This window comes from Eretmochelys imbricata, chromosome 4 (assembly GCF_965152235.1).
Source record: "Eretmochelys imbricata isolate rEreImb1 chromosome 4, rEreImb1.hap1, whole genome shotgun sequence".
NCBI lineage: Eukaryota > Metazoa > Chordata > Testudines > Cheloniidae > Eretmochelys > Eretmochelys imbricata.
The window spans coordinates 121,497,373-121,518,229 of NC_135575.1; the positions used below are offsets into that span (position 1 = coordinate 121,497,373).

Consider the following 20,857-nt stretch of genomic DNA (forward strand, 5'->3'; position numbering starts at 1 on the left):
GCTCCAGGTGGGAGTGGGGCCAGGCACTGAAACTGAGAGCCTGTTTCTCTTGCACACTCAGTAATCCCATTGCTCGCACCAGCCAATGTAGAGGAGGAAGTTGTCTGATTCAGTCTTAGCTAGACCAGCAGGAAGAGGAAGGGGTAGATTGCGACAAAGAGTCTGGTGAGAATGTAAATGGAGTGTGGTGGGGACTGTAACTGACAATGGTTGCGCAAAGAGACTGGGAGAAGGGGGGAAGGGAATTTTGGAACTTGGAGTTGTCAGGGAAATGGTGATAGACTGGAGCCAGGGGATGGGAAACAAGGAAAGACTGGGACTGGCTGCACAAGGTGGCTGGGACTATAAGCCATTGGGGGAGAACGGGGCAGAAGTGTTGACATTCCTTGACCATTGAAGTCGTTTGGAGCTGTGCTTGGTTACATAAAGTGCCATATAATGCTTAATATTCTGAAAAATCAGATCCTAGATGTCTCAAGTTTGGCACCCAGAATTAGTGGACACTTCTGACCTTAGTTTCTCTGTGCCTCAGTTTCTCATCTGTAAAAGGGGAGATAATACCACTATCTCCCATCATATGGATATTGTGAAGATAAAATGTTTGTGAAGCACTCCACTACTATAGAGATGAATTCCATGGGAAAGCCCTTGAGGAAATTAATAATTCTATCTTCAGAGCAGGGTTTGACTAGTGTGCTATAACTAAGGCCAAAGGCCACCCACAGAACAATGAGGATAAAAAATATTGAATAACTGCTCTTTAATTGAACACCATCCATCCTGTGCAGTGTACTGAATGGGGTAGGAGTCCTATGGAAAAATATATGATCATGTAATTAAAGCAGTGGTTCTTCAAACACCTCACCTCCCTTCTGACAACAAAAATTACTACACAACCCCAGAAGAGGGGACCGAAACCTGAGCCTGCCCGAGCCCTGCCTCCCGGGCAGTGGGACCAAAGGCAAAGGGCTTCAGCCCCAGGCAGGGAGGCCTGTAACCTGAGCCCCACCGCCCAGGGCTGAAGCCAAAGCCTGAGTCCCACACCCAGGGCTGAAGCTCTCGGCTAGGGCTTTGGCCCCGGGTGGTGGGGCTCAGGCTTTGGCTTTGGTCCTGGGCACCAGGAAGTCTAACACCAGCCCTGGCAACCTCATTAAAACAGAGTCATGACCCACATTGGGGTCCTGACCCACAGTCTGAGAACTGCTGAATTAAAGTATTTGTATCATAGGCATATACACAAGGGGGTGGAATTAAGATGGCATAGACAACCTTAATTCTGGCAGTTCCTAACTTTTGAGTGCTTGACTTTGCAACCTTAATGCTCTTTTAATGGGGCTTGTGTGTATGTAATTATATACACACCCACACCATTATTTACCAAGCACTTATACTGTATAAGGCTGAGCACAAGTCACACAAGAAGGACAGGTTTCAGAGTAACAGCCATGTTAGTCTGTATTCGCAAAAAGAAAAGGAGTACTTGTGGCACCTTAGAGACTAGCTCACGAAAGCTTATGCTCAAATAAATTAGTTAGTCTCTAACGTGCCACAAGTACTCCTTTTCTTTTTACAAGAAGGACAGGTTTCAGAGTAGCAGCCGCGTTAGTCTGTATTCGTAAAAAGAAAAGGAGTACTTGTGGCACCTTAGAGACTAACCAATTTATTTGAGCATAAACTTTGGTGAGCTACAGCTCACTTCATCGGATGCATTCATTGTAGCTCACGAAAGCTTATGCTCAAATAAATTGGTTAGTCTCTAAGGTGCCACAAGAAGGACAGTTCATGTGACAAAAGAATCTACCCTCTAAAAGAAAAGACAGAGGCTGGGCCCTAGACACACTCTGAAGCCCAGAGGATGGAGTAACTTGGGATAGCTTGGAGTGGTTGTTTTCACTTCTGGTGCGCATTCATACACAAAGAACATTCACGAACTGCAGGAGTTTAGATTTTGCAAGGCAGGCTGTAACAGCCAGCTGCGCTGCTCCTGTCATCCAGATGTCCATTATTAGCAGCAGGGAGCGGCCTCCAACCCAGGGCCACGAATGATCGCCCAGGAAGTCTAGGGGTGGGGGTGGGAGTGGGACCGGGACCGGGACCCAGCCTTCCCAGTAACATTATGTGCAGCTGTGCTGGGCTCTGCTTCTCTCCGGCTGCCTGCGCCTTGGGCTTCAGAGAGGAGCCAGCAGATGGCGGCGCCTCTCCTTGGCTGGGAGCGGAGTCCCGAGCACGTTGTTTCCAGTGTAAACCCTCGCTTTGGTTACAAACCCTGCCTCCCTCCCCTCCCTCCCCCCTCCGGAGGCTGTGTATCTGTCTCACATTCACATCCCAGCCTGTCACTAGCACATCCGAAGGCGAGCATGGCGCAAAGGGGGCCACTCGTGCCTGCAACAGGGACCCTCCCCAGGACAGCCCCTAGCCTGGCGCTGCTGCTGCTGCTGCTCGGTGCCTGCTGGGCTGCGCGCCCCTCGGAGCAGCGGGGCGGCCGGAGCTCCAGCTGGGTGACCCGGGCAAGCAGGAACCCGCGGGAGCTGCTGTTCCGCCCCGGCGGCGGCGGCGGCGGCGGCCGGGAGGAGGCGAGTGAGCTGGGGCGCGCTGGCGAAGGCGTGGGGGCTGCTGCGGGGAGTCGCTCCAGGAGAGCATCCTCCACCTCCTCCCGCCCGGCCAGGGAGCAGGTCTCTCTGATCAGCACCTCCTTCGTGCTCAAAGGGGACGCGTCTCACAACCAGGCGATGGTGCACTGGACTGGCGAGAACAGCAGTGTAAGTAGGGGCCCCTCCCCAGTCAAAGCCATCCAGCCCGCGGGTGGGGGCATCGTCCCGTCCCGCCCGCCCCCCCAGCTGAGAGCCCAGCCCCTGCCGCCCCTGCGTTATATGGCCCCAGCCCTCCGCGCTGTATTACGGTAGCTGTTCCCTTCCCCACCCCGCTGCCTGGGGGAGCCTTGCCGGGGGGCCTGGCGTTCCGGAGTCGGTGCAGCAAAGCAGCCCTTTGCTTGCGTGGCTGGCGGCGGCGGGTGACAAGTGCATCCCAGGCTAGGGCTCAGGCAGGTCCAGGGCGGAAACTGGTCTCCTCCTCCTTGGCCACACGCCGGTACTCCGGCAGGGGAGGAAAGAGGGTCGCCCTTTGGGGGAGGCCGGGAGGAAGAGAGATGTGACCAGGGGCAGCGGCAGCAGCAAGTCCCACCCCGGTTGAACGACTTCCCCAGAAAGTTTGGAAAGTTTGCAGCGTGCATCCCGCACATAGATGGAGAAAGGGGTTGGGGGGGTGGGACTGCACCTGGGGCAGGTCTCCCGGGCTCGGGCTGCCTCCTCTGGCCCGAGACGCTGCTCAGGCTGCATTGGCCGCTGGGGCTAAGGGGCAGGTTGGGGGTGACTTGGCGGGAGGATCGGGCCCGAGAGATGGAAAGTTATCTCGGTTTCTTATCCTCGGGCGGCTGTCGGCAGCTCCAGCAGACGCCTAGTGGCCGGTCACACCCGCCCCGTGTGATGGGGAGGGAGAGAGCAGCGGCCAGAGGATTATCCCCTCCAGCCCTTCATAAAAGTGCCAGATTAAATTGTCGCGGCTCAATCGATTCACCTCAAATCAATCGCCTGCTTTTAATCCCTGGCCCGTGTGCTAAAAGGCCCGAGAGGGTAAAAAAACGCAGCGGAGGCACTTGGTTGTAAAACAGTAGCGCCGGGTCATCGGTCTCAGTTTGAGCTTCATTCTTGGGCCTGCTAACGCGCCCTTGGGCAGAGGGCACGGGTGGTGGGGAGGCTCCCGTTTGAACACTTCCATCTAGGGCGTACGCACCCACTCAGCTTTCCAGCTTTCCTTCCCATGACCCTGCTATTCTGTCTCATTTCACAGTTGCACGTTATCTTTTGTCAGCCCCCAAACCCAAAGACCCTTTCATGCCGCTGAAAACGGCGCTCCGTCGCTCCCTGCAGCAGCTGACCCTGGTCTGGTCTCACCTGTGCAAGTCGCACACAAATGGAGGCTCTGCTGTTTGATTTGGTCAAAAATGCATAGAGTTTATGGAGTCAGGTGCCTTGATCTCTCTGCTCAGAAACCCACGGGACCCATTCTGTCCTATGGTGTAAATGAATGGTGAAACTTTTATTTTACTGTATCCATTATACTTCATTGTACTTGCTCCTTTTTGAATCTTCTAACAAACTGGCTTCCTATGTACTGATTGAAGTTTTATAAAAATATTTTGCTGACACTGGTGCTTTTTTGTAGGTACTGTACACCAAGTTTCAGAACTTTGTCACAGTTAAAGCAGTGTGTGACCTTGTAATTAAATTTAACTAATTATATAAGGCCAACTTCTCTGCTGGGATAATTCCATTAATTTAGCCCATTATCTGTTTTTAACTAATATTCAATCTCATCTTTATTTCCTCTATATCCACAGATGATGGGTATATATTTGAACAGATGGTTTCTGGGATTTGCTGCTTTTGAATTTATCCTACAGTAAGACATTATTTCATAACATTGTGTAGCATAGGTAAATATTACACAGCACCAGGCATTGTGTAATGTCTATATAACCACATAGGCGGTGAAATCTTGTTATGAAAAATCTAGAATGATTTTCTCCTGAAGATTTTTAGCATTTCTGGAAAATCTCTGCTTTATTTCATTGTAGATTAGCTGAGATCCTCGCCTTTGTTTGAACGTGAGCTTTGCAAATTATGCATAGTGTTCATTTACACTTGACTCCGTTCAGCAAGCATGCACTGTGTTTCCCATAAATGTATGGATTAGCATCTTCCCCTTCGGGTTGTCCAATCCACTTTGTGCTATCTCTGCTAGTGGGTCGCACAAGAACAAGAGCTGTCCTGTGAGCAGGCTGGCTGCTTGTGTTAATGCTTATTATATAATCGGATATTTTCGTGTGTCAGAGTTGGAGTCAGCATCATAAAGCTTGATGCCTAGTTTCTGATTTACTTAGGAGGGAAATGTGAACTGATGGCCATTTTCTTTTCATAGAAAGTATTGCAAATCATTGGCATATTTCTCTAGTTTTGTCCTTTCCCTGTTTCTGCTTTCAGAATAATGCCATTTCTTTTCATGGGCAGTGCTGGCAGGCTGTTAGGGCTATTTTTCTTTCTTGAAAAGATCACTATTAAAAAATTTGGCTCGAGTTCAGATTTTTATGTACAAAAAATGTAACGGCGTTCATGCACAGTACTCTGTGCTCTCAAACAAATACCTTGCTAATCCACACACTTAAAACTAGTGGTCTCTCCCCATCTCTCTGCAAATATTTAATAGCAGATGCTGCAGTGTTAGCTTGTATTGCTAAGATTTCGTTATTTTTTCACGATATTCTACAATGTGTGTACTAGTATATGATGAAGTAGTTTCCTCAGTAGCAAAAATACATGACACTGTCAGAATGGAATAAATTTGATGCATTATCTTATTCTTTTATTGTTTGTGCACTTATTAGTTTACTAAATTCATTAATGTGTGGCGGGACTCCACATCATTAGTGCAAATAGATGTTTGCTACTGTGTTTACTAATTCAGAGACAAAAATGTTTAGTTGTGCTGTGTTATTTCAAAATCATGCTGTTCAGCGTGCCTGCTATCAGCTGGACTGTCCCATAGTGGGCTGGACCAATGACCTGGAGGTGAAAGGCTTTCTATCCCATTACCACACACCTGAGCACCTAGTTTGTTTGCTTAGCATGCTTTTAAAAAATATGTAGGTGGCAGGAATTTTCATCCCCCCTGATTCATTAGACTTGTCTGCTAACATGTTTGGTTGGTTGTGTTGTAGAATATGAGTGGATAAAGCAATGAGGAACCAAAAGCTGCTACAAAGAAGTGATCTGAGGATTGCAAAGAAGGTACAGAACTAGTCTGTCTGAGAAAAGTGGAAGAAGTGTGTCAAGTTCATGCAGTGAGGATGAGATGAAAATGATACAAGCAAATATCGCTGTTCTTCATTCAGTTGTGAGTTTAAATACCACAGGCAAGAAAAAACCCTATTGAATTTAACTAAGGACCTGATTTACAATCCATTGAAGTCTGTGGGAGACTTCAATGGGCTCTGGTTCAGGCCCTACATCCATGTTAGAAAGCAGGAGGAACTTTTGATTAACTTCTGATAAGTGTTTGGAGCAAGGAACAATAATCTAAGAGAAAAAATTAATAGAAATGGTTGCCAACTTTGTGCCTTATCTTTCACCATTGTAATAATGTCATAACTCCCCTCGACCTCAGTAGGGAAGGATGGAGCCAGAAGCTACTGAGGGCCTGATCCAAAGCGCACTGAAATCAATGGAAAGATTCCCATTGGTAACAGTGGACTTCAGATCAGGCCTTGCGCCTCCTTGTGAGGTGCTGAGCAGGCTTGGATTCAGGTGGCTAGCATGAACCGCCACCCATGCCGCTATTTTTAGCATGCTAGTTCCAGCAGAGCTAGTGTGAGTCTGCCTACCTGCATTGGGAATCACACCTCCCAGCTGCAGTGTGGATGTAATCTGAGGACAATGGTGCTGGAACAATTTTTATACTGGGGGTGCTGAAGGCGGAAACCTTGTTGTTAATACTTCAAGCAAGAGGGTGTGGCAGCACTCCCTGCACCCCTTGTTCCTGAACCTATGCCTGAGGATGGTGGGAACTTCTTTGGAGGCACTCAGCACTTTGTAGGATCAGGAGCTAAACTAGTTCTCTCATACTTTACAGTAGTGGTGGTTGAAAATTTGGCAGCAATGAGCTCTAGACAACCATATAGCCTGTTAAACACCTTGCCTTGTAAAATAAAGGAGAAACACACAGTAGGATTATTCCCTGGAGCTCCCTGACGGAGAGACAAATAATCATAAATGGTGAGTGGGCAGCTGTTTCTCAGAAGGTTGTTCACCTGCATGAGTATTTCATTGAAAGCACTGCCATGGAACACTCATGTGTGGATCAAGGACAAATAAACAAACTTGGAAAGGGCTTAGACTGCTTGATGTAAATAAATTTTAAAAAGCTCTGTGTTCATCTTGTAAATCCTACTGTGTTTCAAAGGAAGTGCTTAATTTGTAGTTGCATGAGGAGGCCATAAATTAAATTTATCCTTTCCTCCTCTTTTCTCTGCTTTAGAACTCTGCTGTGTACTTTTGTTATCCTATCTTAGTGTAGTAATTTTTCAGAATTAAAGAAATGTTGGGTTTGATAGCAGAGGGTGTATACAGTTGCAATGGTTGTAAAGTGAGCTTGAATGTCTAGGAAGATCACTGAACACTTCCTCATTCTGTTAATATAGGGAGCCATGTAAATTGCTTCCCGTTTTGTGTCCTCATTACTTTGTTTTGTATGCTGAAGAATTAATTATTTATAAATTCCATAAACAGTAAGCTTGTCCCTGACCTTTTCTGACAGTAGTCTGTCTAGTCAAAAACATTGTTGGGGATGCAAGCCTTGCAAAGTTGGTACTTTTAATGTCAGTAGCTTAGCTGGTTAGTTCATTCCTACAGTCGATGTTTGCACTTCCCCTTCCCCTGTTGCTTCAAAAGTGCAAGGAGATCTGTCTTGCACTTGTACTTCCAAACAAAAGTTTTTGTAAGTGGAACTAATTTCCTAACCTGTCCTAAAAAAATCATAAATTGGAGGCTTGACTGCTGGGTTGCACAATGTGCCGTTAACATCCACAAGAGTTATTGATTGGTAATCACTTATCTGATAAAGTAACAATACTTTTTCTATCAGGGTATATATCACAATATTTACAGTTTGCACAAATCATCATTATGCTGTGCTAAATGTAATATGCAGCTTTTAAAGTTTACTAGGGATACAGTATTCTTATCTGATTTAGGGGAATATTATTTTTAGTGAAAAGCTTTAAACAAACAATTGTTCTTTAGAAGTAGAGAACTTAAAGCCATTCAGTGTTCTGTGATTACAAAGTAAACAGTTTCTTCACAGTATTGGACTCTTACTGACTCCCATAGGGAATATCTATTTTACCTTAGTGTTCACTTGTGTTTTAAAAAAAATCAAAATTAAGAGAAATACTTGAAGAATGAATCTTATATTCAGATATGATCTTGGATGATGTGTGCAGGCTGCTAAAGTGTTGTGAACAGGACTTCAGCCAACTAGTTCTTAAGTCTTCAGTTTCACAGTGTCTGTACTTCCTTTTTTGTTTGCTTGACAATATTAAGTCTGTGCAGTCACTCATTTGCCCAGTAGGTTGGTGTCTTGGTCCTATGTAGCCCTCATAAATGTGTAGCACAGGGATACAGTAAATGCATTTATATACCTTTAAAAAGATCCAGCATTTAGTAGTTTATCAAAGAAAGAAAGGTCTGTTGTGTATATAGACAGTAGTTACAGTAGTTATGTATACATAGGAATTTATCTACTTTAACAGCCCGGTTAATCCAGATTTTTCATTATTTGATAAACAAGTATTTTGCTTAATTTAAAAATGTTACTTTTTGCAATGCAGTTTCACCACATATGATTTATACAATCCAGTGACCACTAAATGTATTCTTTTGGCAGATATTTTATTTAATTGGTTTACTGTTTTGTTCAATTTGCAATAAATTGTGCTGTTGGAATCCATAAAGAAGATTGACTTCAATATTCCTGTAGCAAAATCTGTAACTGTGAATGTAACTATTCATCCAAACTAAGCAGCACTCCATCTTGGTGATTTTTGGCTCTCTTTATCATGAGTGGCCAGATTATTGCTTATGGGACAAAAAAGAGAACATAGTCAAAAATCCTGACTTCCCGGACTTAATAAATGACAGATGTATTGCAGACTGCAAGGCAAGTTCCCCACAGGGAGGATTTTTTTTTTTTTAAAGATTCTTTGAGGTGTTGGTGAAAATAAAAACAAAGTTATTCTGAAAGGATTTGCAGAATCTTACACCAAAAGCACTGAGCTTTTTTCCAAGTTTAATATAATGATAAAACAAAACATAAACTTTGTAGTTTGTATTATTTTTTCCTCCATTTTACCGTTTTTTCCTTCTTTTGGATGTTCTCTGTATCTCAACAATTTCATCAAGTGAAGGTAGGGGGCAGCACCTCTGTAGACACAGACAACCCAGCCCCAGCACCTCCCAAGCAGACTCCTGAAATTGACCCATACATTCATAATTAAATGTGTGCGCCAACCCTTTTTTTTTGTGTGTGTGGGAAGGATATAATACATTTCAGACCTGATTCATCAAGGAGAGGAGCAGAATGTAAAGAAGTACCTCCCTACTGCTATGGCCAGAGGCAAGGTGCTTGGAGGAGGGTAGGGGGAAATGAAAATGGAGGTAAAAGAAATGTAGCAACTAATAATAAAGATGTAATATCTCTAATACTGCAGACACACAGTGTGTGCATGGATAAACCAAACCGGGATTTATAATATCTCATTGGAGAAGTATCTAGGTTTTTGGCATCAGGAATATATCCTGAAGTGGAAATTTCAGACACTACCCTTCACAGACTTGACAATACTAGAAACCTATAAATAGAGACATTTGGAGAGGGAAATGAGAAAACTCCTTTTAATGCTACTATATTCAGTGAGTAGGAGAATCTTTTGGAAGGAAGAAGTAGGGGAAATGATTATTTTACTGAAGAACAGGGACTGTCCCTTATGAATAGGCACTTTCAGTTGACACCTTTAAATAACGTGAATGTCTAGAATGAACTGTTAAGCGATCCTACTGGTTCCTCAGTTCTTATTATATTATTTGCATTGGGTAGCACCTAGGAACTCCAGTCCTAGAACAAGACTCTATTGTGCTAGGCACTGTACAAATATAGACAGAAAGATGCTTCCTGCCTCAAAGAGCAATCTTGCAGTCTACAATTTAATCCTTCATACACTCACTGGGTAGAAGAAATGAGACTTTCATGTGCAGTAGGCATTGGTGCGTAGAGATTGTGTAACGTAAACCTGGCATCTGCACAAACAGATCCTCCTTTTACACATTGATATGTAAACACGTTGACACATGTTGCAAACTCATTTGAAAGTTTTCCTAAATAGATACATTTGTTATTGATGAGTTTATTATTAGAATTATGTTGTATTGTGATATTCATGTCTATGTAAATTTTAATAATAGTCATAGCTAGAAACAATATTTTATATATATATATAAAATATACAGTGTGCAAAATGCCATACTGTTTTTGGCAGTAGTGTGTATCTTTGACTGATTCAGCAATGCATGGAGTGCAGTGGAAGGACTTTGGCCATGATCATGCAGACCCTTAAGCACACTGTAATGGTATTAACAGCTGTAGCTCTACTGTCTTCAACAGAATCACTCACGTGAGCGAAGTTCTTCACATGTTTACCAGTATTAAGGATTAGGGCCATTGACTGCAAATTCACCTGGTGAAAGTTAATCAGAATTCTGAAGGACATTAAGAAGGAGTAAGACATATGATCCAATGTTTAGGACGCTAACCTGAGACTCAGTTCAATTCCCTGCTTCACCACAGACTTCCTGTGTGACCTTGGGAAAGCCACTTAGTCTCTTTCTGCCTCAGCTCCCTACCAGTAAAATGGGGATAATGGTACTTTCCTACCTCATGGGATTGTTGGAAGAATCAATAAATGCATTAAAGATTGTGAGGTGCTCAGATACTATGGTAGTGGAAGCCATTTATGTACCTAAAATAAATTAGATTTTCTATAGCCTTGGCAATTTTTAGTTTTCTTGCAACTACTTCATAATGCACTAAAATTGCAGAATCCTAGAAATTAGAGTTGGAAAAATTCTATTAGGTCATTTAGTCTACCCTACTACTAATGCATGCTTGTTCCCATGAGTGGATCTTGTAGCGCTTAGTTCAGCCGATATCTTAAGTGACTGGGCTTCTGTTCACATCTGTAGGCAGATTATTCAAAAGTCTGAGTTTTTGCTGTTAGGACAGTGGGGTTTTTGGGTTTTTTTTTGGTAATTCAACCTAAATTTTTCTCTTCTTATTTTGTCTGATTATTCCCAGTTACTCCATTACACCACCTAGAATAATTTTCCTTCCTTCTTAGTCTTCATATTCTTCCGATTCTTCTAAACAGTAATCATGTTTTCACTTTAGTCATTGTTTCATTAAGTAAAACTCACTTAAATCTTCCTTCTTGAAACAGACTTGCCAGCTCTCTAATCATGGTACCTAGGTACCATTATTATAAACACAGACAGAGAGAGAGAATAGTTCTTTTCTGAATTTCCTCCAGTTTCTCTTTCTTCATTACCCCAGGTCCTCCAAAAATAAAACTGTAGAAAAGTCTTTGTTAGTAAACTGTGATTCATTTTTTTCATAATGAGAATTTAAAAGTACTTTGATAAATTTGGCCAGTACTTAAATTCCAAAGGGTTAAAGCTCATTTTTATGCATTGTTTAAAATGACATTGTTTGTTAATATTTTGTTCTTTTAGATGGAATCATAAATTAACAATTTATACATGTCCCTGCCCATTTCCCCTGAGATCTGTCTCTCTTATGTCTTCCTTTTTTAAGCACGTGCCAGATGGTTGAGCTACATGGACAATTGGAGCTGGGCAGGAATTTTTCAATGTACTGTTTGGGTGTTTTTTGGGTCAAAAATGTCAATTCATCAAACTCACAACAGTTTGCAAAACAGGGTTGATTTCAACAAAATTTACAGTTTGAAAAATTATTGGAAAACAAGTTTCAAAATTGTCAACCAGGGATGTTTTGATGACATTTTCAAAATGAACAATTTCTTTTTTGAGTCCAAATGACTGCTTCAATATCTACTAAATTTAAACTTTAAAAAGTTGAGTCAAAATTATCAAAATGTTTCAGCTGACCTGAATAAAAAAAAAGGATTTCCAAAAAAATTTAATATATTTTTTTTTTACTTTTTGTCCTGATTTGGGATGGGAAGTGTTTTTGTTTTTATAATATTAAATTTATGCTGGATGGGAAAAGCATTTTCCTCCCAGCTCTATGGCCAATGCTGTAGAAGTCCAGTCTCCCATTCCCAGCTGCTCGAAAGCAGAAGGGTGACCAGTGGTGACAGGATGCATGTTTTGTATCACCCTTGGGCTAATGTGTGTAGGCAAGGCAGGTGGCAAGCTACTCTGTGTGCAGTACTAGTCCATGCAAAAACGTGCTCATGTTGTTGTTGTTACTTGTCTTCCCTCCCCAACGTGTAAGAGTTGTGGAGAAGGGATTGTCTTTTTCTGTTTGTACAAGATCTAGTACAATGGGGCCCTGACCCTCGACTGGGGCTCTAGATGCTACTGTAATCCAAATAAATAATGGTGATGCTGATTGAGAATTGAGCTGTTCCACCCTTCAGCTCGGGCTATGTGAAACTTCCCTCTCCCTAGACTCTCTCATTAAGCTACTGCATAAAGGAGTTGATTTTCTCAGCTACTGGAGAATAGCCTGTTTATGATTAATGCATACCCACACTTGCCTCCAACAACCATCGTTCCTGAAAGGCGGATGCTCAAGGGAGTGAAGTTAAAGGGTCAGCAGGAATACATTGAAACTGCACTTTCAGCTTGGGGCGGTGTTTCACCTTTTTCAACATGACCAGTTTTGAAGAAGTATTGGTTTCTTTGTCGCAAACATGATTGCACCAGGGGATTGTAGGCTGTCACTAGATCTTCCAGGTGTCTAGCTCTATAAGATATTCTTCAGTATCTGGCTCCCTGGGAGTGCGCTTATCAGTTGTTCCTCTTGCAGGATTGGAGTTGTTTGTGGGTCTCTCACACAAAACTAATAAGCAGTGCTCATTAAATCTTAGTGTTGGCCTTCTGTGGTAGACAAGAAGTGTTCTGAATGTCTGTATTTGTTCCTTTTGTGGATCTACATGCTGCCTTGGATTCACCTATATCCCAGATACTGACTGTTTGCAGCCTGAATTTTCCATCTGTGCAATCTTTCTAACTACTTTAAAAGACACTGTCAAGGGTGGGAAACCTAAAATTAGACCTGACAGCTGTTCTTTGGTTTGTGGATCTGCATGTGTACATCACTTCTCTCATCCTCTGTCTTCTCATTCTGTGAACAACAGGGGTATTAATAAATGAGAAACACCTGATCAGGATTCTTGTATATTTCTGTATCCCTGGGGGTTAGAATAAAGCAGGCAGCTGTGTGAGTGCTCACATGGAATCCTGTCACCTGGGCTGGACTGCCCAGTAGAGTGGTTGGGAGTTTATCCAAGTTGCAGCTCTTATTTTAGAGCAACTGGTAAACTTTTGTAGGTCTCTGGAAGTCCCTCTAAAACAGTGTCCCATCTTTTTCAGCCTGCAGGCCAAATACATGATTTCAACCCAGTCAAGGGGCTACAAGAAACAGGTTGGGGCAGATTCTCTGCTCTGTTCTGCCCCCACTTTCTGGCTCAGGCAGCTTGAAGGGAGCAGAAACCACCCACAAGTTCCGGTTGGGAATCCCTCAGCTTCAGAAGGTACAATGGGTTCAAAGAGGGAGCTGCATTCCTGCAGTCACCAGTGGGGGTATTGTCCCTGGTGTACCATAACTAGCCGGTAAGAATTAGAGAAGCTAATTAGAGAAGCCTGTTCTTTCATCTGTCATGGCTGTGATAGAGAATCAGGGAGTCATAACTTGCTGTTGGCTCTGAGCTTCTCTCCTTCTCCTCCCCTGGGTTGGTCTGAGTGGCTGTGTAGGGGAGGGGAGTCAGCACTGGCAAAGAGACTTGAGATCTGATCCTGCTCTCTTTGGTGCTCCCACCATCTGGCAAGGAAGCAGACAGTGGAGCAACCAGAGCTATGCTCATCCCTCTTAGTCCTTGTTTCACGCTGTCTGTAGACTCAGATAGATGTCACTGCCTTGGCTCCACGAGGCTCCCATTTGGAAGATTAGACCCTTGTGGCTTCAGAGGCAGAAAATTTTTTTTAAAAATTGAAAGATGAGATTCAGCACAATCTACATAAACATCTCCTGTGGTTTGAATCTGGCCTGTGGTCGGATGTTTGACATCCTTACCATGGAGGGTAACAGCTTTCAGTCATCACCTCCCTGGGTGGATTTGATTGATCACTTTGGAAATGAAAAGCTCTATATCCCATTACCAGTCATCCAGCTGTGTAATCTATCTCTCTGTCTGTACCACCCTAATCTAACTATTTATATATCCCCCCCCCCCACCGTGGTATCTGTGCCGTGGAGTCATCCAACCTCACTCACCCCAGTTTAATAAAAACTCTTAAATATTATGTTTAATATGCAAATGAGGCTCTGTGGGGAACTATGAATATTGCCATAATCCCAGATATCACTATGGATTTTGTTACCTGAATTTAGTTCAGATACTAGTGGATACTTATAATTCATATGACACAAGAATAGAAATGTAGGACTGGAATGAACCTCGAGAAGTCATCAAGTTCAGCCCCCTGCGTGGAGGCAGGACCAAGTAACCTAGACCATCCCTGACAGGTATTTGTCCAATCTTTTCTTAAAAACCTCCAAGGAGGGGGATTCCACCTCCTCTCTTGGAAGCCTATTCCAGAGTTTAACTACCCTTATAGTCAGGTTTTCTTAATATCTAACCTAAACCTTCCTTGCTGCAGATTAAGGCTATTACTTTGTGTCCTACTCCTTCAGTGGACATAGAGAACAATTGATCACAGTCCTCTTTATAACAGCCCTTAACATATTTGAAGACTATTCTCAGGTCCCGTCCCCACTCAGTCTTCTTTTCTCAAGACTCAATAGTTTTTTAACCTTTCCTCATAGGCCAGGTTTTCTAATCCTTTTTTTCATTTTTGTTGCACTTCTCTGCACTCTCTCCAATTTATCCACCTTTTTGCTGAAGTGTGATGCCCAGAATTGGACACTGTACTCCATCTGAGGCCTCATACCGATATGACTTTTTGCAAAGCATTCCTCATTATTTTTTTGTTGCAACCTATTGGTACCAAATCTGTTTCCCCATGAAATTAAATATTTACAGGCTGTGACGTAGTGCAGCTATTGAATAAGAATACATCTGGAAGAATTAAAATGAATGACACGTCTTTGAAAAACAAATGTGAGCTGCAGAGAGTACAGACAGCAAATGTATGTGGAGTTGTCACGATTGGGCACTCTGCAGCTCAACATTCAGGCTAAGCTGCTCACATGGCTGTAACTGAGCCTTGCAAAGGTGAAGTTAAAAGCAGCAAATGCAGCTGATGCCACTAAATGAAAACAAATTACTAAGGCCATATAGTATGTCTGTAGGTAAGTTGTTGCACTGATATCAGCAGTTGTTGTGCAGTCCCTGCAGTTTATGCACTGAAGGAGATTGGTAGAATTAAAATGCTTTGATGTAATATGAAAGTGACATTGTCTTAAGGAGCTGAATTATAATAACTGAAAACTTTTCAGGTGCATAAATCCAGTGATGAGCTGCCAGAAGCTGAAGAACCAGTTTCTTCAGTCGCTCCGGGTCTTTGGCAGCACTGAAGGACCCGCCGCCAAAGGCTCAGAGCGAGTGAAGGGCCTGCCGCCGAAGGCTCGGAGTGCCGCCAGGTGAGTAAAAATTCACAGGGGAGCCTGCCCAGCCGGGACGGGCAGGACGGTCCCATGGGCCGCAGTTTGCCCAGCCCTTTAACAACTGGTTCTAAACAGGCTTTGAAATTTAACAACCGGTTCGTGTGAACCAGCTCCAGCTCACCATTCAGTAAATCATACATCTTATTTTAAAGACATGAGCATCAGAGAATGTGTATGTATATGGAAGAGTGTGTGTTCTGACACAGCAGGTCTCAAATTCAGGTCTCTGTTAGCTTTTCATTGTTGATATGTTTGCCTATTACTGATCTTTTAGGGCTCAATCTTATCTTTGCCACCAGCTCTGAGCAAGGGGCAGTATGGTTTTGCACTGCCCCTGGAACAGACGAAAAGGCAGAGTTTGACACTCAGTCACAGAGCCATTCTGAGGAGGAAGTACCCTGTACCAGGTGCAGCACACATGTAGCTACACTCCTCACCAAGCCTGGCCCTCTTGCATGGGGAGGAGGGTAATGTGACAGCTCTAAAGAGGCTGATCTTTTCTGAATGGTGCTCTGCATGATCTGGGTAGTACTCACTTGCCTCTGTCAAGCTCTGACGTCTAACTTTTGCAACTTTTCTTTGTTTTATTATTTTAATCAAAGCCAGTAGATTGTGATTTGGGTTTTTTAAATACTTGATAAGAATAGTGTATTTGCTTATTACTGGGGCAGTGCAGGATTTATGATACCCTTAACTATTCAGTGCTTGATCTTTGTAAATAATGTGATGAAGAGCTATCTCAGTATTTAGCAACCTTTATTTCAAAACTGGTTAAAGCTTTTTGATTTTGGACTAGCAATCTTAGGGTCTGTCCCTGCAATGATTTTCACATGCTTAAATACAGCCATTCAAGTCAGTGAGACTACTTATGTGCTCATAGCTAAGTAAGTCTTGGCTGGATTGGAGTCTTGTGTGACTTGTAACAATAGTAGGCAGAAAACATAGACACAAGGTTGATTTTAAGTTGACTGTATCCTTTTTTACAAGCTATATTTGTATTAATGCAGGAGTGAAGGAACAGATATTAATGGGAGCCTTTGGTGTGTATCCCGGGAAAGAATTTGATCTTGCTATGGAAAACAACGCAACTACTCATGCAATTAAGCAGAAATGCTGTATTTTCATTATGAGGAATTTTAAGTGAGGACTGCAGTAGGAAATAGGTTGATTCAGGGAGGAGTATTAAGATCTAATTGGGGGAGGGGTGGCACTGGATCTGTGGTTGTGTAGCAAGATCAGGTCCCATGTGAAGTTATTGTGAAGTTTCTATCACCTTGGGCCAAAGTCTTTTGAAAACTTTAATTCTGGAGAGACCAGAAAATAGACCCCAACTGGTTCTGAAATTGTAGGTTTGAGGTTAGACACAGGGTTTTGAATTCTATTCCCTTTGTGATGCTGGTAGATCAGGTGCCAGCTCTTGATAAGCTGGTAGGTGTCAGCTGAGCACTGACAAATTCATACCTGGAAACCAGACTAACTCACCTGTGTGTTAATATTGTTCAAGATAGGTATTAGATTTGTAAAGATGTGTTTAGACTCTATAAAATGCTTGTAAGTTGCTGGATGCATTAACCTTTACTTCTAATATCCGTATTCTATGCTATAAGGTAATATGTAAGTTTTGCTTGATCATGCCTGTTCTGAACTTATTTGAGCATGAGCTTTCGTGAGCTACAGCTCACTTCATCAGATGCATCTGATGAAGTGAGCTGTAGCTCACGAAAGCTCATGCTCAAATAAATTGGTTAGTCTCTAAGGTGCCACAAGGACTCCTTTTCTTTTTGCGAATACAGACTAACACGGCTGTTACTCTGAAACCTGTTCTGAACTTGTGAATCCAGGCAGGAGGAGGGTTCCCCCACCCATCATGAAGGACTATCAAAACTAAGTGGGCCATTGTGAAGCATCACAATACAAAGACTGGGCTAATGGTTCTGTCACACCTGTGAAGATACTATGCGCAAGGAAGCATGTCCCATCAGCCTGAATTCTGGAAGAGGGAAATAAAAATAGCTGACTTGAAAAGTTTTCATCTTTTTGCTGTTTGGACTCTCACAGGGTGAGAGCTAGGAAACAAAAGCAGAAGTCCCTGGGTTAGCCCTAAAACAGGGGTTCTCAACCTTTTTCTTTCTAAGGCCCCCCCAACATGCTATAAAATCTCCACGGCCCACCTGTGCCACAATTGGCTTTCTGCATATAAAAGCCAGGACCAGCATTAGGGGGTAGAAAGCAGGGCAATTGCCCAGGGCCAATGCCACAGGGGGCCCTGCAAAGCTAAGTTGCTTATAGTCCCGGACTTCAGCCCCAGGTGGTGGGGTTTTGGCTTTCTGCCCTGGGCTCCAGCAAATCTCATGCTGGCCCTGCTTGGCAGACCCCCGGAAACCTGCTTGCAGCCCCCTAGGGGGCCCTGGACCCCTGGTTGAGATCCACTGCCCTAAAAGACGTTCAGTGCTGACAGATCCCTATAACTCTGTTACCTTTTGGAACCATAGACTGTAACTCGTGTATATATGTTGCGTGATTTAAACTGCTAATAAACCTTCAGTTAGTTTAGTACAGGATTGGCTATAAGCATGGTCTTTGGTGTGAGATCTAAGGTACAAATTGACCCGGGGTAAGTGACTGGTCTCTTGGAACTGAGAGCAACCTGAATATTTTGTGATCTTTGGTATAAGTGATCATTTATCACTAAGTCCAGCTTGCCTGAGTAGCAAGATAAACTGGAATGCCCAAGAGGACTGTCTGTGACTCTGTGGTAAGACTGTTATGTTATATCAGGAGTTCACATTTTGTTTCTGGGTTGGTGAAATCTAGTTATAGAACATACCATCAGTTTGGGGTGGCTGCCCTGCTTTTTAACAGTCTGCCCTGAGGTTGGCACTCACACTTCAGACAGAGTGACACCCACTCATGTCCCAAATTGAAAAGGGTTCAGATTTGAGCTTTGGCTTCTGAATATTCTAAGCAGTAGAAATATTAGACATTGTAGCCAGAGCTTAGAATCTTGAAAATGATCCCTAAATAGTTTGATTAAAGTGGTATCTTATTTCCAGCGGAGTCTCTTAAAAATAGCAAATAAGCCGTATTAGGGTTGTGGTGACATTAAAAAGCATTGCCACACCCTGCTATGTGCTATTGTTAAAATAACTTATTGTTTTCATTTGCTCTTAAAATCTAGTAGCAGGTTCCGACTTAGTGAGGAACATGTATTGTTGCTTGAGTTAGCGACTGTTATTTCAGGGGGTGAAACATACATGAAAAACTGTCACCTTGGTGTCTTTTCGCTGTTGTGTACTGAAGCATTTTTTTAGAAATATTTCAATAATTCATTCATTGGAAAGACGGGATATATGTTCTGAATGTTTTCTCCAGCTATCTGAAGTTGGATTAATGCTAGTTAAATGGACAGTCTTGTCTGCTTGAGGATTAATCTTGAATTCAAGGCATTAGTCTTTTGGTACATGAGTGGTAGATGCTCTTAATTACAAGTGAAGTCTCATCTTTTATTTATGAAAGTTTACCTAACATTATTCAAATGTCTGGCCCTTTCTAAATCATTAAGAAATGGATACCTTTGATGTCTGAATGCTTGACTTTAAATAGTCGATCCTTCCTTGTGCTGTGTGGGAAAGCTGTTTTGATGTACACAAGCTTTGCTGCTTGTTAGCTGAAGGCTTCTGTGGCATAATTAGGCTTGGTTTGCTGGTTCGGTACAAACTGTTGGTGGAAATGTTTAAAAAAACAAATAAACAACCCCACCAACTTTCTGATCAAATGGAGAGTCATGGCAGTGATTTGAAGCCCAGTTAGTGGGTTTTTTTGTTTTTGTTTTTTTTAAAAGGCCTGACTGTTGCCTGTCTGTCCCGAAGGGTTTTGGGAAAGGCTGGGGGCAAAGGTCACTTGAAAACCTTCTTGCCCTTTCTTATTTAGGAATGTCTCATGATCTTTTTAACAAGGTATCTAGCTCTTCCTCTACAGTTTTAAAATGAGCTAGAAGGGCAGCAATTAAATCATTTTCCTGTGTGACAATCTAGTGGGCTATCTATCTCTAGGCCCCAGGGAATTCTCAGCTGGTATAAATCAGCCTAGTACCATTGACTTCAATGGAGCTATATTAAATTACATCAGCTGTAGATCTAGCTCCTAAATTTTGGTTTCTTCTATAATCCTCATTTGAAAAAAATAGGAGGAACCTGTGTGTGATGGGGTGTGCACCCCAGCCAGGCCCTGAAGGAGTTACTTTGGACCTGAGGGGTCAATTTGTAGCCAATCACTTCTTAGTGCAGGGGTGGGCAAACTTTTTGGCCTGAGGGCCACATTGGGGTTACAAAACTGTATGGAGGGCCAGGTAGGGAAGGCTATGCGCCCACCCCCTATCCTACCACTTTCCACCCCCTAACTGCCCCCCTCAGAATCCCCAACCTATCCAACCCCCGTGCTACTTGTCCCCTAACCACCCCCTCCTGGGACCCCCCCCGTCTCTAACTGCCCTTCCCAGTACCCCACCCCCTGCTCCCTGTCCCCTATCCACACCCCCGCCCCCTGACAGGCCCCCCGAGACCCCATGCCTATCCGACCCCTTCCCCTGACTGCCTCCGCCCCATCCAACCGCCCCCGGCCCCCTTACCATGCTGCTCAGAGGAGCATGCCTGGCTGCTGCGGCCCCTGGCCAGAGCCAGACAGGCTGCTGTGCTGTCCTGCAGGAGCGTGCAGCCCAGCCGCCCAGAGCGCTGCTCTCGTGGCAGCGTGGCTGCGGGGGAGGGGGAATAGCAGGGCAGGGGCCGTGGGCTAGCCTCCCTGGCGGGGAGCTGAAGGACCAGGCAGGATGGTCCCGTGGGCTGCAGTTTGCCCACCTCTGTCTTAGTGGGAGAGCCAGGATTAACTGAACAAGAAGCCCAGCTGGGCAGGAGTGGGTTGGATTATAAAGCCAGGAAGTGTGCAGTAGAAAGATGCTGTAGGGAGAGAGTGTGTAGTCACTCCCTGGGAGCAGAGAGGGAGGAGGAGAAGAGAAAGTAAACCTGGGGTTCTAGCTGAGGAAGAAGGGCCAACCCTAGAGGAATTGTGGGGAAAGACAGCCTGCAAGGGCTAGGTAGGAAGAAATGTAGGAAAACAGCAGCAAAGGGTAGGACTGTGCAGAGTTTGGCTGCTTGCTGTAGGGTCCCTGGGCTCAGATCCAGTGTAGAAATGGGTCTGTGTTCCCTTATCAGCCATTGTGAAGTGTTACAGGAGCATTGGAAATGCCAGCCAGACAGCTGGTCTGGAGAGACTTTGTTACCCTGGAAGGGGAGGACTACACGGTGACCAGGCCGGAGGGCCCAGTCACAAAGAGGGAGTGCCCTAACATGTGAAGAGAGAGAGAGGG

General features: G+C 43.8%; 1 protein-coding gene across 1 annotated transcript in view; it reads left to right on the forward strand.

Annotated features, from left to right (window-relative positions):
* The first annotated feature begins 2,357 nt into the window (after window positions 1–2,357).
* The window catches only part of SORCS2 (sortilin related VPS10 domain containing receptor 2), an 838,677-nt gene continuing 820,177 nt past the window's right edge, over window positions 2,358–20,857 (forward strand). Inside the window, exon 1 of the mRNA XM_077814654.1 lies at window positions 2,358–2,759. Within this exon, the coding sequence (XP_077670780.1) occupies window positions 2,358–2,759 (402 nt within the window). The remainder of the gene's footprint in view (window positions 2,760–20,857) is intronic.